This window comes from Perissodus microlepis, chromosome 13 (genome assembly GCF_051167445.1).
Source record: "Perissodus microlepis isolate ML-2025 ecotype Zambia chromosome 13, ASM5116744v1, whole genome shotgun sequence".
In the NCBI taxonomy this organism is placed as follows: Eukaryota; Metazoa; Chordata; class Actinopteri; order Cichliformes; family Cichlidae; genus Perissodus; species Perissodus microlepis.
In genome coordinates, this window is record NC_140473.1 from 19,439,623 (window position 1) to 19,457,439 (window position 17,817).

Consider the following 17,817-nt stretch of genomic DNA (forward strand, 5'->3'; position numbering starts at 1 on the left):
AGCGCTCGGCTGAGGGGGCGAGGAGTGGGGGTTAATGTTTACATCCTGTCACGCTTAAACTAGGAAGAGCCTTTCAACGTGAGGATATGGGCTCTTTCTTCTGCACAGTGATGTTTGGCGTATTGTTCAATAAAAGAGAAAACGGTTCAGACATGAAGCTCCTCACAGCAAAGTTTGTGTATTTTATTTTTTCGTAACCGAGTCATGATTTCTGGAAATAAGCCCTGCTGCTGAGGGTTTGTGTCGTGTTTTTTTTTTTCATGTATTTTTGGCACCACAACTTTGAATCCCATTTAGTTCAATAGTATCAAGAGAAGGCAGGCATTTCCACATCAGATATTCTCAAAGCTGGGCAACTGACACCAAAATAATCTAAATGGATAAATATTGTTAAAGGCCAGGGGGTAAAATATGTCAAACTGATTTGTGGTTTAACTGTCCACTTACAGTTTAAGTGCTCATTCTGTCATGTTCTCTGACAAATTAGTTTTTGAAAACGTGGCTTTTAATTTGAAAAAACACCAATTTAGATACAATTTTAAAATTGGGACTTGGGTTTTTGCTCTCTGTTGTGGCCACAGCTGGGATACGAGATCAAAATGTTTATCAGCCTAACTTCCTTTGTACCTGAACCAATCACAAAGCATTCACTGCAGTACTTGCATGGGTGGGATTGTTTTCATCTGTACATGATGCTCCATTGTTTATAAGTTGATGAATGAGAAAAGGTTTAAATCACATCCACAGAGAGACACACATGCACACACTTTGGCCTGAGACTAGAGCAGCTGCTCTAGCATTCTGCTCGTGTTGCCTGGGTCGCTGAGATAACAGAGCTGCTGCAAGAGATGGACTCTGTGACTGTTAGTAAACAGCGAGCAGATAAGGCGAACCCAGAGCTCAATACCAGATTTCACCCTTGGTCTGGTGCCAGTCTGGTTTGTCTGATGGTGAATCCCGCAAGCCACAGATGAATCAGCATGAATACACTGTGAAGAAGACAAAACCCTGAAATGCATTGTAACTGTTATTATTCAAATATTCTTATAGAGTTTCCAAACTACAAACAAACAAAAAAAACTAAAATAAACCCACATGCCGACAATAACCCAATCTGTTGCACACATTATCTCTGGGGGAGTTAAATCATACACACATGGGGCTGTGGATTTGTCCGTGGAGAATATTGCAGGAAAGGTTGCCAAGCCTTATAAAACATGTGCTGTTGAAGCTTAAAATTAGATTCAGATAAACTTTGAAATGCTTTTTTTACAGCACACAGAACAGGAATATTCTGCCCTCCCCCATTACCTCACACTGAAAGGGCATTAGGAAGGGATGGTTTAATATGGGTATAATCACAGCTAACAATTGCAGCAAAGGGCAGCATAAACACAAGAAAAGTCAAGAAATTGAATAAAAACTGCAGGTGGATAAATGGATGACAACACAAAACAGAAAGATTAATTAAACACAGTTGTTTGCAGTTTGTCGTGTATTTGAAATGACATTAACAGCAATGTGCTAAGACAGGAGAAACGGGGGATCTGAGTTTGAAGCAACAAGCACATTAGGATGAATTTTTGTCTAAATAATTTTACTGACACTTGTTTTGACCTTTTGTCATTAAAAACTAAGCCAAAATTTTTTTAAAAATAATTTCTAGAACTAAGCAGACAAGAAGAAACAAACTGCAGACAAAAAAATACATGAAATCTGATAACAGGCACACAAATAATGTAACTTGTATAATGTTTACCAGAACTGTTCCCAGAAAACTTGAATGACCTCTTACCATATAAATTGAAAGGAGGGAGAAGTTGTCAAAAACATTGCATTCGTGCAACCTCTGGCCTCATCCTGCTGTTTCGTGCTACAACATCTATTAGAGCGAAACATTTTAATGCAGTGCATGTCAGACCCCAGCATACTGACAACATCTTCTAGTGATGTCATGCAGAGAATTTCAGAAAATTACCATACTGCATTTTCTAAAAAAATAAATAAATAACTTAATTAAGCAAAACCCCACTTATCAGCACTGTGTTACATTAGTAGTTGAGAGTGATGATCAGTGACCTTTTACTCTGTTACCCGCTCCTCTGTTTGCCAACCATGTGGAATAAATGCACACGCCTTGATCTGCTGACATTTTGCATGCCGATTTTGTGTTGATACACTGACACAATGTATCAATATTTAGCTTTTAAAATAATAATGTAACAGTGGCGCCCTATGAAGCACCGTGTCCATGAACACGTGTCAAAAAAATTAAGGGAACAGTTTATCACAGGATAACACAAAGTGAGTTAAACTGCAGGGACCTATTTCATCTGCTTTGGTGTAAGTCAGGGGTCGGCAACCTGCGGCTCCGGAGCCGCATGCGGCTCTTTAGTCCTTATACTGCGGCTCCGCATGGTTTGGGAAAATAAATGAGAAGTATTTAGCTGAAGTGTATTTTATTTATGTTAGTTCTTTTTTAACTTGTAGTTCTAAATTGGAAGATTATTGTGATATTGAAATAAAAAAATCAAATTATATTCTGTTAGTTTTTCATCGCTCAAAATAAGTGTCACACTCGCGGAAGCCAATGTACCCGCCGAAACGCCGTGCATTTATCGAGACTTTCAACCATTACTATTATGGATCTTCGGATCCACATTATGTCAGCAGCTGTTCTCCACCGTGAACTATGTTAAAAACAAACACCGCTCACGCCTCACAGATGACAGCTTACAGTCCTGCGTAAAGATGAAAGTGACTTCGTACAGCCTGATTTGCAGACGCTGTGCACAGAGGTTCGAGACCAGAAGTCCCATTGTAAACATATCACGGCAGACCCGACGATGTTTCCATGAACATGCTTTTCAGCATCTCTTTATTGACCACTTTTCACACACGGTTGCTGTACGTATACAGCTGGCTGTAGCTTTGCAGCTCACAGCCCGACACATACCAACAACAGCATAGATAGCACAGACGTTAAGGCGGCGAGGCGTGATTGCGGGTGCCGCTCAGGTGCGTCCTCCTCCCCTGCAGCGGCGCTGCAGACCACGCCCCGCCGCACACATTAACCAGGTAAAATACATATTTAGGCAGAATTTTGCAAATATCTATTTTTAATTTTTCAGCAGCATAGTGCTTTTTTTCCAAGTATTTTTTAAAAGTCATGTCAAGGCTCCAAAAGCCCAAAGGCGATATAAGGGTGGCGGCTCACAACAGTTTTTGTTTGCTACATGGATCATTTTAGTTCAGCGTCTTTCCTTTTGTTATATTTCTTTAAGAGTTCAAAATGTGTTAATTACATAAATAAAATGTAATTTTCTCTGTAGCACTTCCTGGATTTCATAAGCAACACACCTTAGTTGTTCACACAAAGCATAAAAGTAAAAAACAATATATACAGTGTTATCTTCATTTTTGATGTCAAAAAGTATTTGCGGCTCCCAGTGTTTTCTTATGCATGGAAACCGGGTCCAAATGGCTCTTTGAGTCTTAAAGGTTGCTGACCCCTGGTGTAAGTGAAGGTGACAGCAGGTGCGCTGGACATGCAACAACAAGACCCCAGAAAGAAAATGGTTTTGCAGACCATGTTTTCTCCTTATCTCTTCTGACTGATTTTCTCTAGTTTTGCATTTTTGGTAGTGTCCTTGTCAGTAGTCGTAGCATAAGATAGTACCTGGAGCCCATTCAGGTTGCACAAGTTGTCCAGCACCTATACATGCTGAAATAAGGTTTGCTGTGTCTCCCAGTCTAATCTTACGTGTGAGGAGGAGACACCAGGAGACAGACCCTTGCATGAGGAGCCCAGAGAAGGACCAATATCTGCTCCTTTGTATGTCTGGGGTTACTTTCATTTGCACCAAAGCAACGGATTAAATGGGTGTGTTTACCAACTGGACAGACTGATGTCTGATGATCAAGCTCATAAGTGTTCACTTAATCTTTTTAGTAGTTTATTTTACTTTCTGGGCTAAATCTATTCAGCCACCAAAAAAAAGATGAGATTTGGTTAAAATGTGACTTCTAAAAGAAGACATCCCAGGGTGCCGCTTTAGTTTGCCGGGTCAAGTAGGCAGCCCAAATCCCACAAGGCCACCACAGAGTGAACACTTAAACTGCATGTTATTCCCCTGCTCTCTACCCTTCCTTTCCTTTTTGCATCACTATCCTGTTCAGCAAAAAATTACCCCAAAATACATCTTTAAATAAATGACAACAACATTTTTCTAAAAAGTTAAAAATTGTGTTCTTTATAGGATTTTATAAAAAACCTGAATTAACCAGCTTTCACCTTATCTGCCTAATTGAATGTGAATTCATTGCCTAAGTAAAGAACTAACTATTAGCTAAAGAGCTCAAGTGTCTTCTGTTTTTGGTGGCGACCAAACTTTAGCTAAAAGGAGAGGACGTGTTGAGTCGCCTTGTTACCTTGTCGCCTTGTTAGCCACGTGCTGGCTAGAAATGTTTAGGATCATCAGTATTGTGTTTCTTATTATTCTGCTCCTTCCAAAGCCAAAACTGCATAAGTGCTTCACACTCATAAAAAGTTTCTATATAGACTCCAATTAATTTGCATGTAATATTAAGGGTGATTAACTCTGTTGCCTACACAGCATTTCTTTCCCGACAGTATCCGTTCTGCAGCATCTGTCTCTGCTCGTAGTCTGAAGTTTGTCATGGGAAACGTTTTGCCAGCGTTTGCGAGCCTGCTTCGAATATAAAAATTATGAAGTTACCCAAGTTCAAGCTTGACTTAGCCGGCTATCTCCTAAATTGAATTTCCTAAACTATCAGCCCAAATTCAGTTTCCTGTTGACAAAACCAATAATTTCACAAACCAATCTAGATCTCATTTCCCCCATCACAGATCTGGTTTTGTTTTTTAATATTAGCAGCCTCCTTTGACCCTTGGTTCATATGCCTCCAGAATGTTAAGCACATCACTGTAAAGCAGTGTAGGCTGTTTGACTGTGTGTTTGGGATAGTCTCATGTTAGACTTGCTAATGGAGGAGAAGACAGGCTGCATCTAAATGACGTGATTATCAGTGACGCTGCCAGCTGCAATCAGGGCCAGGGCACACAGAGAGAGATCCGCAGAGAGGTGCTTTATGCATGGATAGACGGGCGGAGCAGGAGAGCTGCGGTTTCATTTGTCTTTTATCTCCCTCAGTGGCAAAGCAAGAAGGGAAGCACAAAAAGAGATAGAGGTGAGAGCAAAAGACAAACATTAAAAAGATGACAATGAAGGAATTATTTGGGGTAAACATGAAAACCAGTGACGGGCTTGTGAGCCATAGAGACTGGCCGTGGGAGATTTGTGTCTTAACAAGTGAAACTGTGAGGTGCTGAGGAGAGGAGAGTTTTACATGGACGTTTTGAAGCAGGGGTGTCTTCTTTAGAAATTGAGCCAAGAGTTGCATCATATGAACGTGGACAGAAAGCTCAGAAGTACTTTCCCGTGTCTATATGTGTTACTGGGTAGACTGATGAAGCACAGCAGGGGTACTGTGGCTGGATTTTGAGGCCAAGAGGTGACTGCTTTGTCAAGATAATACAAAGGACCTTGTGTGACTTTTGTCACTCTCTTATAAGTAGAAGAGTCCAAAACTGGGGTGAAGTGGGACAGTACAGAAAATCTGAAGAAAGAGAGAGAAAGCTGGTAAGAGTGCTAGTGGGTAAATGTAGGAAGTGTGGCGTGTGCTTTGTTTGTTTTCTGGATTTTTAATCACAGTAGGCTCCGTCTGGAGTAGCAGCTTAACATTTCCCAAAAGGTCAAACATGTCTCTCCTGTTTAGCCTGGGCTAGATGCATGTCAGTCTGCAATGCAGTTTAGGAGAGCAGCAGAGACAGTCCAGTGTCAGTCAAAGGCCCCATAAACAGTAGAGCCCTTCATAGCCTTCATTTAACCAGTGCCTCTTCCGTCTACAGACCTTCCTAAGTCCAGCACCTGACTGACATTTCCTCATCCTCTCAACCTTCTGACATGATCAGGCAGGAATCATCCGCTCGCCACATTCCAAAAAAAGCTCCTTCATGTGCTAAAGATGGTCTACCTTTAACTTACTACAGTGTCGAACCATTTTGTAACTCAGAATGAAAAAAGCTGCAATTTTTTCGTCCTTTTCTTGCTTTTTAAGTGAGCAATTTTTTTGTGTTAAAGGTTTCCAGCAGGTTTTACTGGAAGTCAGGCAAGCATTCACACCGTATTAGATCTCATCTCAATTAAAATCTTCTTAGACTAATCAGCTTGTGTGCCATTTTGGAATCTTTTAATTAAAAAAGGGTAGTTTAAAATGCTTTATATGCAATCAGTAAACTCAGTTTTTCAGGAATTCTCATGTAAAGTAGCAATCATATCATTTTTGCAGCCATGTACAAATCAGCCAGCCTGATTGCTCAAGTCCGACAGAAATCTAATCGGTATGCACTGCGCAGCGGTCGCCAGGAATCCTTTGGCCTGGCTAATTTCGAAGCACCAATTTTGTGCTATTAAGTTGCATTATTGGGAAAGTAGGCTTTAGTCATTTTGGAGCTTGAGCCTTACTGGGTTAAAAAAAAAATGTGACATGTCAATTTGTCGTGTCAATTTGCTGCTTTAGTTTTGACAATTCTCTGTACTTTCATTGAGTTTGACACTCTGTAAGATCAGTGTCATGAAATCTGTGTCAGACTGTGCTACCAGATAGTGCGGTGGTGAATGACATGGCGAATTGTGCTAGAGATAATGAGGAAGTGGTGGAGACGTGGATTTTTCTGCCAGTTTTGAATCTGTTTGGTTTATATAAAACGTGGTGCTTATGATCCGTTGTGCTGAGCAGCGTCGTCTGTCGTTGTAATTGGTCGTTTTACGCTGTGTTCTGATTGGATGGTTTGTAGACATGGAGCGTAGCAGCATTCACATTAGGATTATTCGGCTCTAAATTTCTGACTGCGTCTTGACTTTTGCTGCAGGCTGTCTTTAGTCAGCAAATCAGCCATCCTTGGACGTATCTTCCAGTGTAATCAAGAGTCGCTGTTTTGGATTTCCAGCCATAGATTTTGCTACATTTCTCTCACGAATGAAAACCTGCACTTCAAACAGGCTTAGACCACACAGTAAGGGGGAAAGTTTATTCCCCGGGCTTTTTAGAAATGCAACACTAAATCACTGTGTTGCATCTTTACGTCAATCCAGTGTTTCACTTGATAAGTGGGTCTGTCACTCATGTTGTGCATAAGGCAGATCACTGGATCATGTACATCGTTAAGTACCGAGTGACTGAACCCTGATGAGTGGAGGAAGGAAGGGTAAAGACGTTCTGCACTAGATTCATGCTTTATTCATGTACAGCATGCTCACACATTTAGTGCCTGCAGATAAACTGTTACCACCTGGAGAAACGGGAAAATCTTAATTTGCTACTTTTTTTTACCTTCTAATCTTCCAATGCTTTGTTTATATATACAGTTTGTTTAACTGCACTGAAAGAGCAAGAGTTAAAAGGCCGATTGCAAAAACTGGCTTTTACTTAGCTTGGCCTTGATTACTAAGATGATCTTTGCTAGTTCCAGTCTTTTAAGTGAGTAGAGTAACACGTGTGACCATGGCAGTCACCTGGCACTGTGCACCGTCTTGCTAATTTGTCATATCTGATTTGCAGTGACAGTGGAGGATCAAAAGAAAAGAAAAGACAGGATGCTTGAAAGACCAGTACAGTCAGCACAAATATACTGGCTGCCATTCAGTCGAACTTGATAACAATCAAGTAAAAGCAGTGGACTGGGAAATAAATTATTATACTGACCTGGGCTCAGAAAATGTTTTGAAGAGAAGTGGAAAAATCTCCTGAGTGAATAAAGTAATGAAAGACATTTTTTTACTAAAAAAAACCCATCCAGCTTGCTATTCAAAAAATGTTGATGTACAGCAAAGTAATTGCTGATGTTTTAGAGAGTTTAGCTAGTTTGATCAATATGGAGAGCGACAGAACAGATCAGGTGCAGCATTTAGTAAGTTCTCATCAGAATTAAAACCTCAATCAGCTCCTCGTCACTGCACATGTTAAGTGGATTTATTTTTAGCATGTAGAAAAACTGAGATACACTGTTGAAAGCGCATTTCTTATTCTTATATGAATTAGGATTTAATGTGTAGTTAAACATCTTTATACGTTAAACTTCTCAGCCTACTTAAGATCAAAGTGGACTGTATGTGGCCCATGATGGAAAATGAGTTTGACATCCCTGACCTACCTGAAGATCCCAGACTGCACCTCATGTTCATCTTAAAGTAATCTCTTGTAACAGAGGACTTTAAATAAATTGCAAAAGATAAAATTAGAATTCAAATCTCGAGGCTGTGAACAGATAAGATGCTGCTGTTAGTGTCTTTGGAGTGCTGCTAGACGGATATGTGTTATTTCTATTTTTTCTAATCTCATAATCTACCACCAATGTGTCAAAACATCAGGTAGAAGAGCATGATGAAGTCTAGCAAAAGTGGTGTGTGTCTGCAAAGCTACCCCAGGCATGCCTTTATCCATAGATTAGATCTGAACAAACAGCAATTAAGCCCAGGCAACAACTAAAGACTCCTGTTAGTAAATTACCAGGGGGGCATATTTCTAACCCTTCTACCTGCTCTGAAATCAAAAGCTATAAGTTGAGAAATAAACAAATCCTCTCTTATAATAAAAGAAGCATGAGACAGAAAATTATACGTGTTGTTATTAGATTTTTATTAGATTAACCGTAACTGCTTTGCCACAATAAAAATACTAGATGTTTTCATCCCCCTCACTGATGATGACACTGCTACTGCTCGTCAGTGAGATGTATTTTCCTCAGTCAGAAGCAAAGATTCATAAGGCTGTACAACACTGATGAGATTAGGATCTTTAACAGTGTGTGGTATTCACATCGCAAATGACATATTTGCCTTTCAAACAGTAATGACAGCCAGAAAGCATGTGACTAAATAGATTTTGTATAACTCTTATGAGCAGCCAAATTAGTTCCACCCCAGCAAACTACACCTGGAGAGCGTGCAGGGCTTTAAACCAGTATTGTCCAGGGAAACCTACACTTTCCGCTCGGCTAATTTCTTGGACAGCGGAGCAGCCGCGTGGTCTCAGCTGTAATAATGCATACGTTTGATGTGGATCTGTTGCAAACTAAGATCTGCTCATTGGAGCCATTCCCAGAGTAGGTTTACAGAAAACTACTTGCATGTTTCTGTTGACCTTACTCGGTTCGATTTCTTATTATTGAAGTATTTTTTTTTACTGTGCTCCTTACACAGAGCTGCAGATGCAATGAGGGTGCACAAAAATATATATAGAGGAAGAAACAATTTATTGCAAGTGCAGCAGAGATTTTAGCCTTAAAAACTTCACTAAGGATGTTTTTTTTCCTCTCAACTTGATCTTAGATTTTTTCTTATGTACCGTAGTTTATTTAACACTGAAGAGAAATAATATATTTGAAACCACATTTTTAAGAGTTTTACATAAAGTTCACCAGCGAGCCACTGCACTGAAACATTTTCTCTGCTTCTTGCCTGCATCAAATACCCAGTGAACAGTAATTTAATGTTTTCTTTTCCTGTTCACATAAATTAATTTCCGTTCTCTGGTTGAAAGTCGCAGACATTCACCCAGAGGCACAGAAACACTTGAGAGGCATCGCCACAGATTCTGTCTTTGATTGTGCATTCGTGCTCATCTGCGTCTGGAGAGGATGCCGCTTTGTTGTTTCTGTTCATTGTCATAAAGAGCCGCATCGGGCCGTGGGTGACAGAGATATTCTCACAGCATCCTTGGGCACCCTGTCGGGTTGACACTGCATCTGTTGCCAGGATGGAGTGGGCAGCTGTTACCTGGAGGAATGTCAGCTACAGATTAGCGTCACAGCTCAATTATCAAAGCCCTGCTGATACACATCATTGGCCACGTTAGACATCACTTAAAGGCAGATAATTTAGAGCAGTTTCTTGGCTCCCACTATGCCCGCTCGACGTGCCCTTTACTTTAAATAGTCAAGCTTATAAGTGACGGAGCGCATCTTGCACAGAGTTGCATTTAAGCGGCTTAAATGTCATTCTACTTATTCTAACCCCCATCAATAAGATTACATTAGGCTCTCTTTCTAGCTCACGTTCACTGTGTAGTTTTTATTCTATTTTATTATTTAACCAGTGGGAGGGCTAATCAGTGTTTTTTAGTAATGATAGCAGACACAAGCTTTAGGCTTCAGGGATAATAAAGTGTGTTTTCGGTTACGAGAATAATCAATGATCAAGCTTTTGTCTCAGACAAAGCATAGCTGTAGACACGCTGGTTCTCACTCGTATTTTCTTGACATTACATTTATCCTCTGGGTTTTTCTAATACTTTCCATGTGGGTCTAATTTGATCCAGAGAAGCTGTATTTTCGTCCATGAAGAAATGCTGCTGACAACTGTCCCAGCTTTTTCCATTAATGACAATTTATTGAGAACAGGCTCTCCTTACCCCTCATGTACACTCCGTCTCCTTTCCTGAAGCAAGCCTGCGTTCTGTTATCAGAAGCAGACTGTGCTATTTACAGGGGGCTTGGTCTGCACTGTGCTGTGTGGTTTGAACTGCATAGCCTGTCTGTCCTTGATTTCATGCATGGTTATCCACACACAGGACAGCAGAGCTTGTTTTCTGAGTACCTTATGGCGGTAAAAAGGCTCTAACAAGTGGCTTATGTGAGCAGACAAGGGTGGACAGAGACAGGCTGATTGGCTTCTGGTGTGTCAGAAATGAAAGCAGTCGACATTCAAAGGTGAACAGTGTAAGTGTAGTGGAAGCAGCATCTTCACCCAGGATTGACTGATTTTCTGTGTTCTTCAGAAATATTTATGTGCATATATATATATATATATATATATATATATATATATATATATAAAAGAGATGGCATGATACCACTTTTTTATGTCCGATACCGATATCATAAATTTGGATATCGGCCGATACCGATATGAATCCAATATAGTGTGTTTTTTAATCAATAAAACTGTTTTTTTAAACATCTTTCTGCATTTTGTATAAGTTCAAACTCGTGTTTAAAAAAACACTAAAGCTATTCTGTTATACCTGTATGCAAAAAATACACTGCACCCAAAATATTTCATAGTTCAGCAATACTGATCAATCTAATAAACTTAAACCTACTCCATCCTCCCTATTCTGGTATTTTAAAGAGTACTTAGTGGAAATATTAAGCAACCTAACTAATAGGGTTGCAAACGCCCAGCAAAAAAAAAACAAATAGGGAACCACCCCCCACCTCATGATGCTTAATCAACGTAATCAACTTTAATTTGATGCAGTTAAAAAAAATGCACAGAAATCAATTATTTTTCAAGAATAATTAAATAGATTCAACATCTTTCTTCAACAGAACTGCAGACTGCACAGATGGTACCTTCCCAAAGGAAAAAGTACTATAGCTTACTAGGGTATATTAGACTTAATAGTTACTATATACAGTAATGGACTTATATATTTTACATCAGATTAAAACTTTGGGTGTAAAATTCAGATAATTATTTATTAAAAGCTAGACATTTTAAATGAGAATAAGAAAGAAAAGTATGTCTTTGTGCCCCCTTTTCCCTGTTTATGCCCTCTCGGCCCCCCTGGCTAAACTTTGCTAGATCCGCCCCTGCACAGTTACCAGCCGTCAGCTGCGTAGAAAATGATCCTGGTGTAGAAAGTAATATTAAATAAATTCTAACAACAGATTATCAAGCTTAAACATGCTGCTGTTGTTTATCCACTGGTTTCCTCTTTCTGGCGCGAAGTGGGCGATAAACAAAGAAGAGACGGACTCGCGACAGAAAAGCCGATCAGCTGATCATTAATCAGTTTCACATTGATGTAGCAGCAGGAGAGGGAGGGAGAGAGAGGCAGTCGCTCCATATATCGGTTGTTAAGCTTAACGCTAAAATGCTTTACAAACATTCAGAGATGAACTTACACACTTGCTTTACTTCTCTCTGGGATAACTTCCTCGGAGATGAAATGCCGGTTTGGTAGCGAGGCTCCAAACGCTCAACCAGACAACAGGTCTTGCACCAGCCGCTCTATCACGTGACGCATACTGCTCCGACGTGCTACGTTATGAGCCGAGTTACGCCATGTCGCAAGTTTTTTGAGCTGCTTTTGTGATATTTAATGGATCTGATTACATTTTTTATTTCTCTCCGATATCCGATCCAGTAATTTAGGTCAGTATCGGACCGATACGTAATATCTGATCGGTCCATCTCTAACACACACACACACACACACACACACATACATACAGGGAGTGCAGAATTATTAGGCAAGTTGTATTTTTGAGGAATAATTTTATTATTGAACAACAACCATGTTCTCAATGAACCCAAAAAACTCATTAATATCAAAGCTGAATGTTTTTGGAAGTAGTTTTTAGTTTGTTTTTAGTTTTAGCTATTTTAGGGGGATATCTGTGTGTGCAGGTGACTATTACTGTGCATAATTATTAGGCAACTTAACAAAAAACAAATATATACCCATTTCAATTATTTATTTTTACCAGTGACACCAATATAACATCTCCACATTCACAAATATACATTTCTGACATTCAAAAACAAAACAAAAACAAATCAGCGACCAATATAGCCACCTTTCTTTGCAAGGACACTCAAAAGCCTGCCATCCATGGATTCTGTCAGTGTTTTGATCTGTTCACCATCAACATTGCGTGCAGCAGCAACCACAGCCTCCCAGACACTGTTCAGAGAGGTGTACTGTTTTCCCTCCTTGTAAATCTCACATTTGATGATGGACCACAGGTTCTCAATGGGGTTCAGATCAGGTGAACAAGGAGGCCATGTCATTAGTTTTTCTTCTTTTATACCCTTTCTTGCCAGCCACGCTGTGGAGTACTTGGACGCGTGTGATGGAGCATTGTCCTGCATGAAAATCATGTTTTTCTTGAAGGATGCAGACTTCTTCCTGTACCACTGCTTGAAGAAGGTGTCTTCCAGAAACTGGCAGTAGGACTGGGAGTTGAGCTTGACTCCATCCTCAACCCGAAAAGGCCCCACAAGCTCATCTTTGATGATACCAGCCCAAACCAGTACTCCACCTCCACCTTGCTGGCGTCTGAGTCGGACTGGAGCTCTCTGCCCTTTACCAATCCAGCCACGGGCCCGTCCATCTGGCCCATCAAGACTCACTCTCATTTCATCAGTCCATAAAACCTTAGAAAAATCAGTCTTGAGATATTTCTTGGCCCAGTCTTGACGTTTCAGCTTGTGTGTCTTGTTCAGTGGTGGTCGTCTTTCAGCCTTTCTTACCTTGGCCATGTCTCTGAGTATTGCACACCTTGTGCTTTTGGGCACTCCAGTGATGTTGCAGCTCTGAAATATGGCCAAACTGGTGGCAAGTGGCATCTTGGCAGCTGCACGCTTGACTTTTCTCAGTTCATGGGCAGTTATTTTGCGCCTTGGTTTTTCCACACGCTTCTTGCGACCCTGTTGACTATTTTGAATGAAACGCTTGATTGGTCGATGATCACGCTTCAGAAGCTTTGCAATTTTGAGACTGCTGCATCCCTCTGCAAGATATCTCACTATTTTTGACTTTTCTGAGCCTGTCAAGTCCTTCTTTTGACCCATTTTGCCAAAGGAAAGGACGTTGCCTAATAATTATGCACACCTGATATAGGGTGTTGATGTCATTAGACCACACCCCTTCTCATTACAGAGATGCACATCACCTAATATGCTTAATTGGTAGTAGGCTTTCGAGCCTATACAGCTTGGAGTAAGACAACATGCATGAAGAGGATGGTGTGGACAAAATACTCATTTGCCTAATAATTCTGCACTCCCTGTGTGTGTGTGTATATATATATATATATATATATATATATATATATATATATATATATATATATGTGCAGAGTCCATTTCCATTGAATGCCTCCACCCTTATCTCAAGCCCCCTCAGGAGGAGCTTCACTATAGTCAACTAACAACAGTGAAATATCCATGCAGTTGCAACAGCCAAATCCCCCTTAGGCAAAGGCAAAGCATCACACATCCCTACCCCCCAGCTCTGTCCACTGCCAGGCTTCACAAACATATTCTGTGTAATGTTGAATTTTCACAAATCTGCCCTGTCAAGCCTCAAGCTTTGCAGACAGCCTCCACACCCCGTTGCGTTTGAAGACCCCAGTCAGTCTATCGCTGCATAAGTACGTGTGTGACATGTTTCTTTCTGATGTCAAGCTTTTCAAGCATCCAATGCCAGCTCCTTTTCTCCGTGCCACGTCTGCCAATCCTCTCCGCTAGCCATCGCTCCCTGCCACCCCATATCCTTCTCTCGTCCTCTTTTTTTTTTTTGAAGCTCGAGTGTGTCCCTCGATGAGCTGTGTGAGCTCTGAGATATCCATTTTACACCCCAAAGCCTGCCTTTCTCTGAGTGTTTTTGTGATGCTGTTCCTGTTTGTTTGCTGGCATGAAGAATGTAGCTGGAGTCTCGGTTATGTTGCTATTGTATGCTGGGTTGTAATACAATATATCCTCTGGGTTGTGTTTTATTCTGTTAGCATGTTTACTATTCAAGCCTTAACTGAGAGTCCAAACTTGACACAGGGCATATAAAATGATTAAAATGTCTATTTTTTATTGTTTTGCAAATCCTGAGGGTCATTTTGAACTGGTTTGTCCCGTTTTAGTCATTCCCTGCCTTTTTCTTTTTTAGCCATTTGGGATCTGTTTAGATGTTTTATGTCACTTTCTTTGCATCTTCATGGTTGGTTGCTGCCTCTTTGCAGGCTCTCTGTCCCCACTCCTGTCCAAACAGCAAGATTTTTACCATATTTCTATCTAGTCCACGGTTTATTTATTCCTGATCTCCCTCTAGTTTTTTTCCACTATTTGTCCACTCTCCTTTGGTCTGTTTCTGGCAACACTGTGCACGAATCCTTTCCTCTGTCCTACTTTTCTGCATTTTATTTATTTTCTTTTTTTTCAGTGTCAGTCCCTCACCTCCTTCAATGCCCTATTTATCTCTTTGGTTTTTGGAGTCGCAGGAACTCACTCCAACAGGAGGAGCCGTTTCCCCGGGCTTCACAGCTGTTATTGGCATATCACGCAGTTTCATCTTTAAAGTCATAACACTTTCTTCCTTTCTATAAGAAATTCCATTTCTTTCCTCGCTAAATTAGACGTTAGTCAGCACTTCAGGTAAGTGATACTAGGGAATGAAATTAATGCGGTAGAAATGATATGGTTTCGGGCTTGGTATTTCATAAAGGTTTCACATGCGCACATGCTCAGACACAAATCACCCACATCCCAGCACACCACACCTCTTCCATCCAATCAGTTGCTTAAATTGTCCCTCTCTAACCAGGATATGACTCTTGAAAATGTAGCTGCCAGAGAAAATGTTTATATTGGACATCTCAAGGACCATTTATGTATCATGTAGGATAGAAAATCCATCGAGATGGAGTTCATATAATGCCAGTAGACCATTAAATTTGTGTGAAAATACCTCTCGAGTGAGCAGATTGAACAAAGGCTGCAGTGAAGACTTTGTGTTTTTTGCCCAGTAGAGTGATTGAGTTCACTTTTCTTGACATATTTTTTGTTAAAGGCACACATCAAGGATTTTTATCTTTGTGAAATTTGTATTAATGCTCTCCATTCTTTAATTTTGTTCAGCCTTGTTCCTACATTCTTGTTGCAGGTATCCCTTTCCAACCGTGTTCAGCACATGCAGTAAGAAGGACCTTGCCGCCAGTCTGGAGAAAGGCGTGGGAATGTGTTTGTACAACATGCCCGAGGTCAAGGTGCTTTACGGAGGCCAAAAGTGCGGCAATGGCTATGTGGAGGAGGGAGAAGAGTGTGACTGCGGGGAGCCAGAGGTAAGGTCAACGCAAAAGGCATTCAACCACACCTGCACCATTGGAGTGGATCAATCTCCACCTGTGTGGTTACCACTGAACAGGGCATGTAAAGCTAAATGTGAAAGTGCATAGAAAGCAAATGTTTTCAGTCAATCTTCCCCTTGGTGAGTTTGGAGAATCTGAATTCAGAAAAATAAAAGAGTATCCCTTTCTCCAAGATGCCCAAAAACCTCTCAAAATATTCTCTGCTTATAGTAAACCATGTCTTCAAATCAATATGTTTATTCCCAAATGTAAGAAATGACTGGGTGTGAATGAATAATGCAAAAAAACAAAACAACTTTTGTGCACTTGTCTTACTTGACATTTCCCTTGCAAACTGTGCTTAATGGAAACAATGTTACTGTGCTATAAGCAATCATCCAGAACCACTGAAAGTCTCAGCCACGCACTCAGACCCCTAAAACAAACCACAACAAACTTCCAAATTAAACTTCCTCTTGACCCTGAAATGTGTTTTTATGACTTAAAAGCAGAGAAATCTAGTAAGCTGGAAAAAAAATACCAACCCAAAAACCAGCAAGCCACCCAAGGCTTCCCGTGTAAGTGTTTTATTTACATCACACCTTCTCTTGATTTCCCACATGTGTGCAGCGAGGCTCTGACAGGCCGCTCGGCTGATGCCATATCCCCGCTGAAGGCCCATTAATCAAACCACTGTATAACAGTGTGACAAAGGAAACAAACAAATCAGGTCGAGGCTGAAACACATTTTCTTTGGCTGTACCAGCTAAAGTCTGATGCACGCATCCGTGCACACATTGTTTCTTTCTCGTGTGCACGGCAGGATACCCTACCCTGTGAAGGGAAGTGAAAATCGCATGTGGGAAGCAGGTAACACTCTGTTGTAGCCAACCCAGCTGCTTGGAAATCACAGGAAATATAGTGAGGAATATATCACTCGAAATTCCTGCTCAATATACAATGAAAATAGTGACAAATGCCCTTCAGAGGCATTTGCTAAGTCCATTAATTATCTTTGTACAGTGCAGAAAGTCATCTTGAGAAGCTGGAACCACTAAATGCTTGGCACTTTCCTTATAAATGAACTATCGTATCTACATCCTGCACATATTATTGCCCCATATCTAATGATGTACTTCTCAGTCATCCATTTCTGAACTGTTAATCAAATTCAGGATTGCATAAGTGCTGGAGTCTACCCCAGCCTTTAATATGGCTCTCCAACAATTAGCTTGTTTTAAACTCCAATCAGACTGACACTGTGATTATAGCCTCTTCCAAGTTATATCCTAAAAAAACACTTGCTTCCTTTTGCTGCAAAATCTTAGCGTAATATCTGATTCCTCTCTGGGCTTCGACTTCCGTGTAAAATCTGCGTTTCATTCCTGTTTCTTTCACTTAAGGAATTCCCTTATAAATTGTGACGATGCTCTCCTCGGCTTAACTGGAGAAAACGATTTATGAGTTAGTCCAGCTTAGATAAACGATCTCTTTCACATGTTCAAGCTGTACAAAATGCCGTTGCCAGACTGCTAACATGTTCTAATAAGCAAGCTCACATTACTCCCAGTAGCATTTAGGATCCGTAAATTTAAAATTCTTGTACTCGGATAAAGAGCATTAACTGGACAGGCTCCAGACTGTTGATCCCAGCGCTGAACGCAGGCTCAGAATTTGTTTTGCTGTTCCTCGCATAAAATCAGAAACTGAGGGGGCGGTGCCTTTCAGTCTGTGACATCAAGACTTGAAAACAGTCTCCTACTACAAATAACTCATTTAAAAAGCAGTTTCAAACTTGTTTTTCTTTTATTCTGCACTTTAATTTGTTCTTGTTTTGCTGTCAGTGGCACTTTACTGTGCTCTACTGTATTTTATTGTGGTTTTTA

The 17,817-nt window shown here is 40.5% G+C and overlaps 1 protein-coding gene across 2 annotated transcripts in view; it reads left to right on the top strand.

Annotated features, from left to right (window-relative positions):
• The window catches only part of adam12b (ADAM metallopeptidase domain 12b), a 91,609-nt gene that overhangs the window by 48,378 nt on the left and 25,414 nt on the right, over positions 1-17,817 (top strand). For both annotated transcript variants that reach the window (XM_084947938.1, XM_084947936.1), the window contains exon 12: positions 15,748-15,925. In XM_084947938.1, coding sequence (XP_084804064.1) covers positions 15,748-15,925 — 178 coding nt within the window. The remainder of the gene's footprint in view (positions 1-15,747; positions 15,926-17,817) is intronic.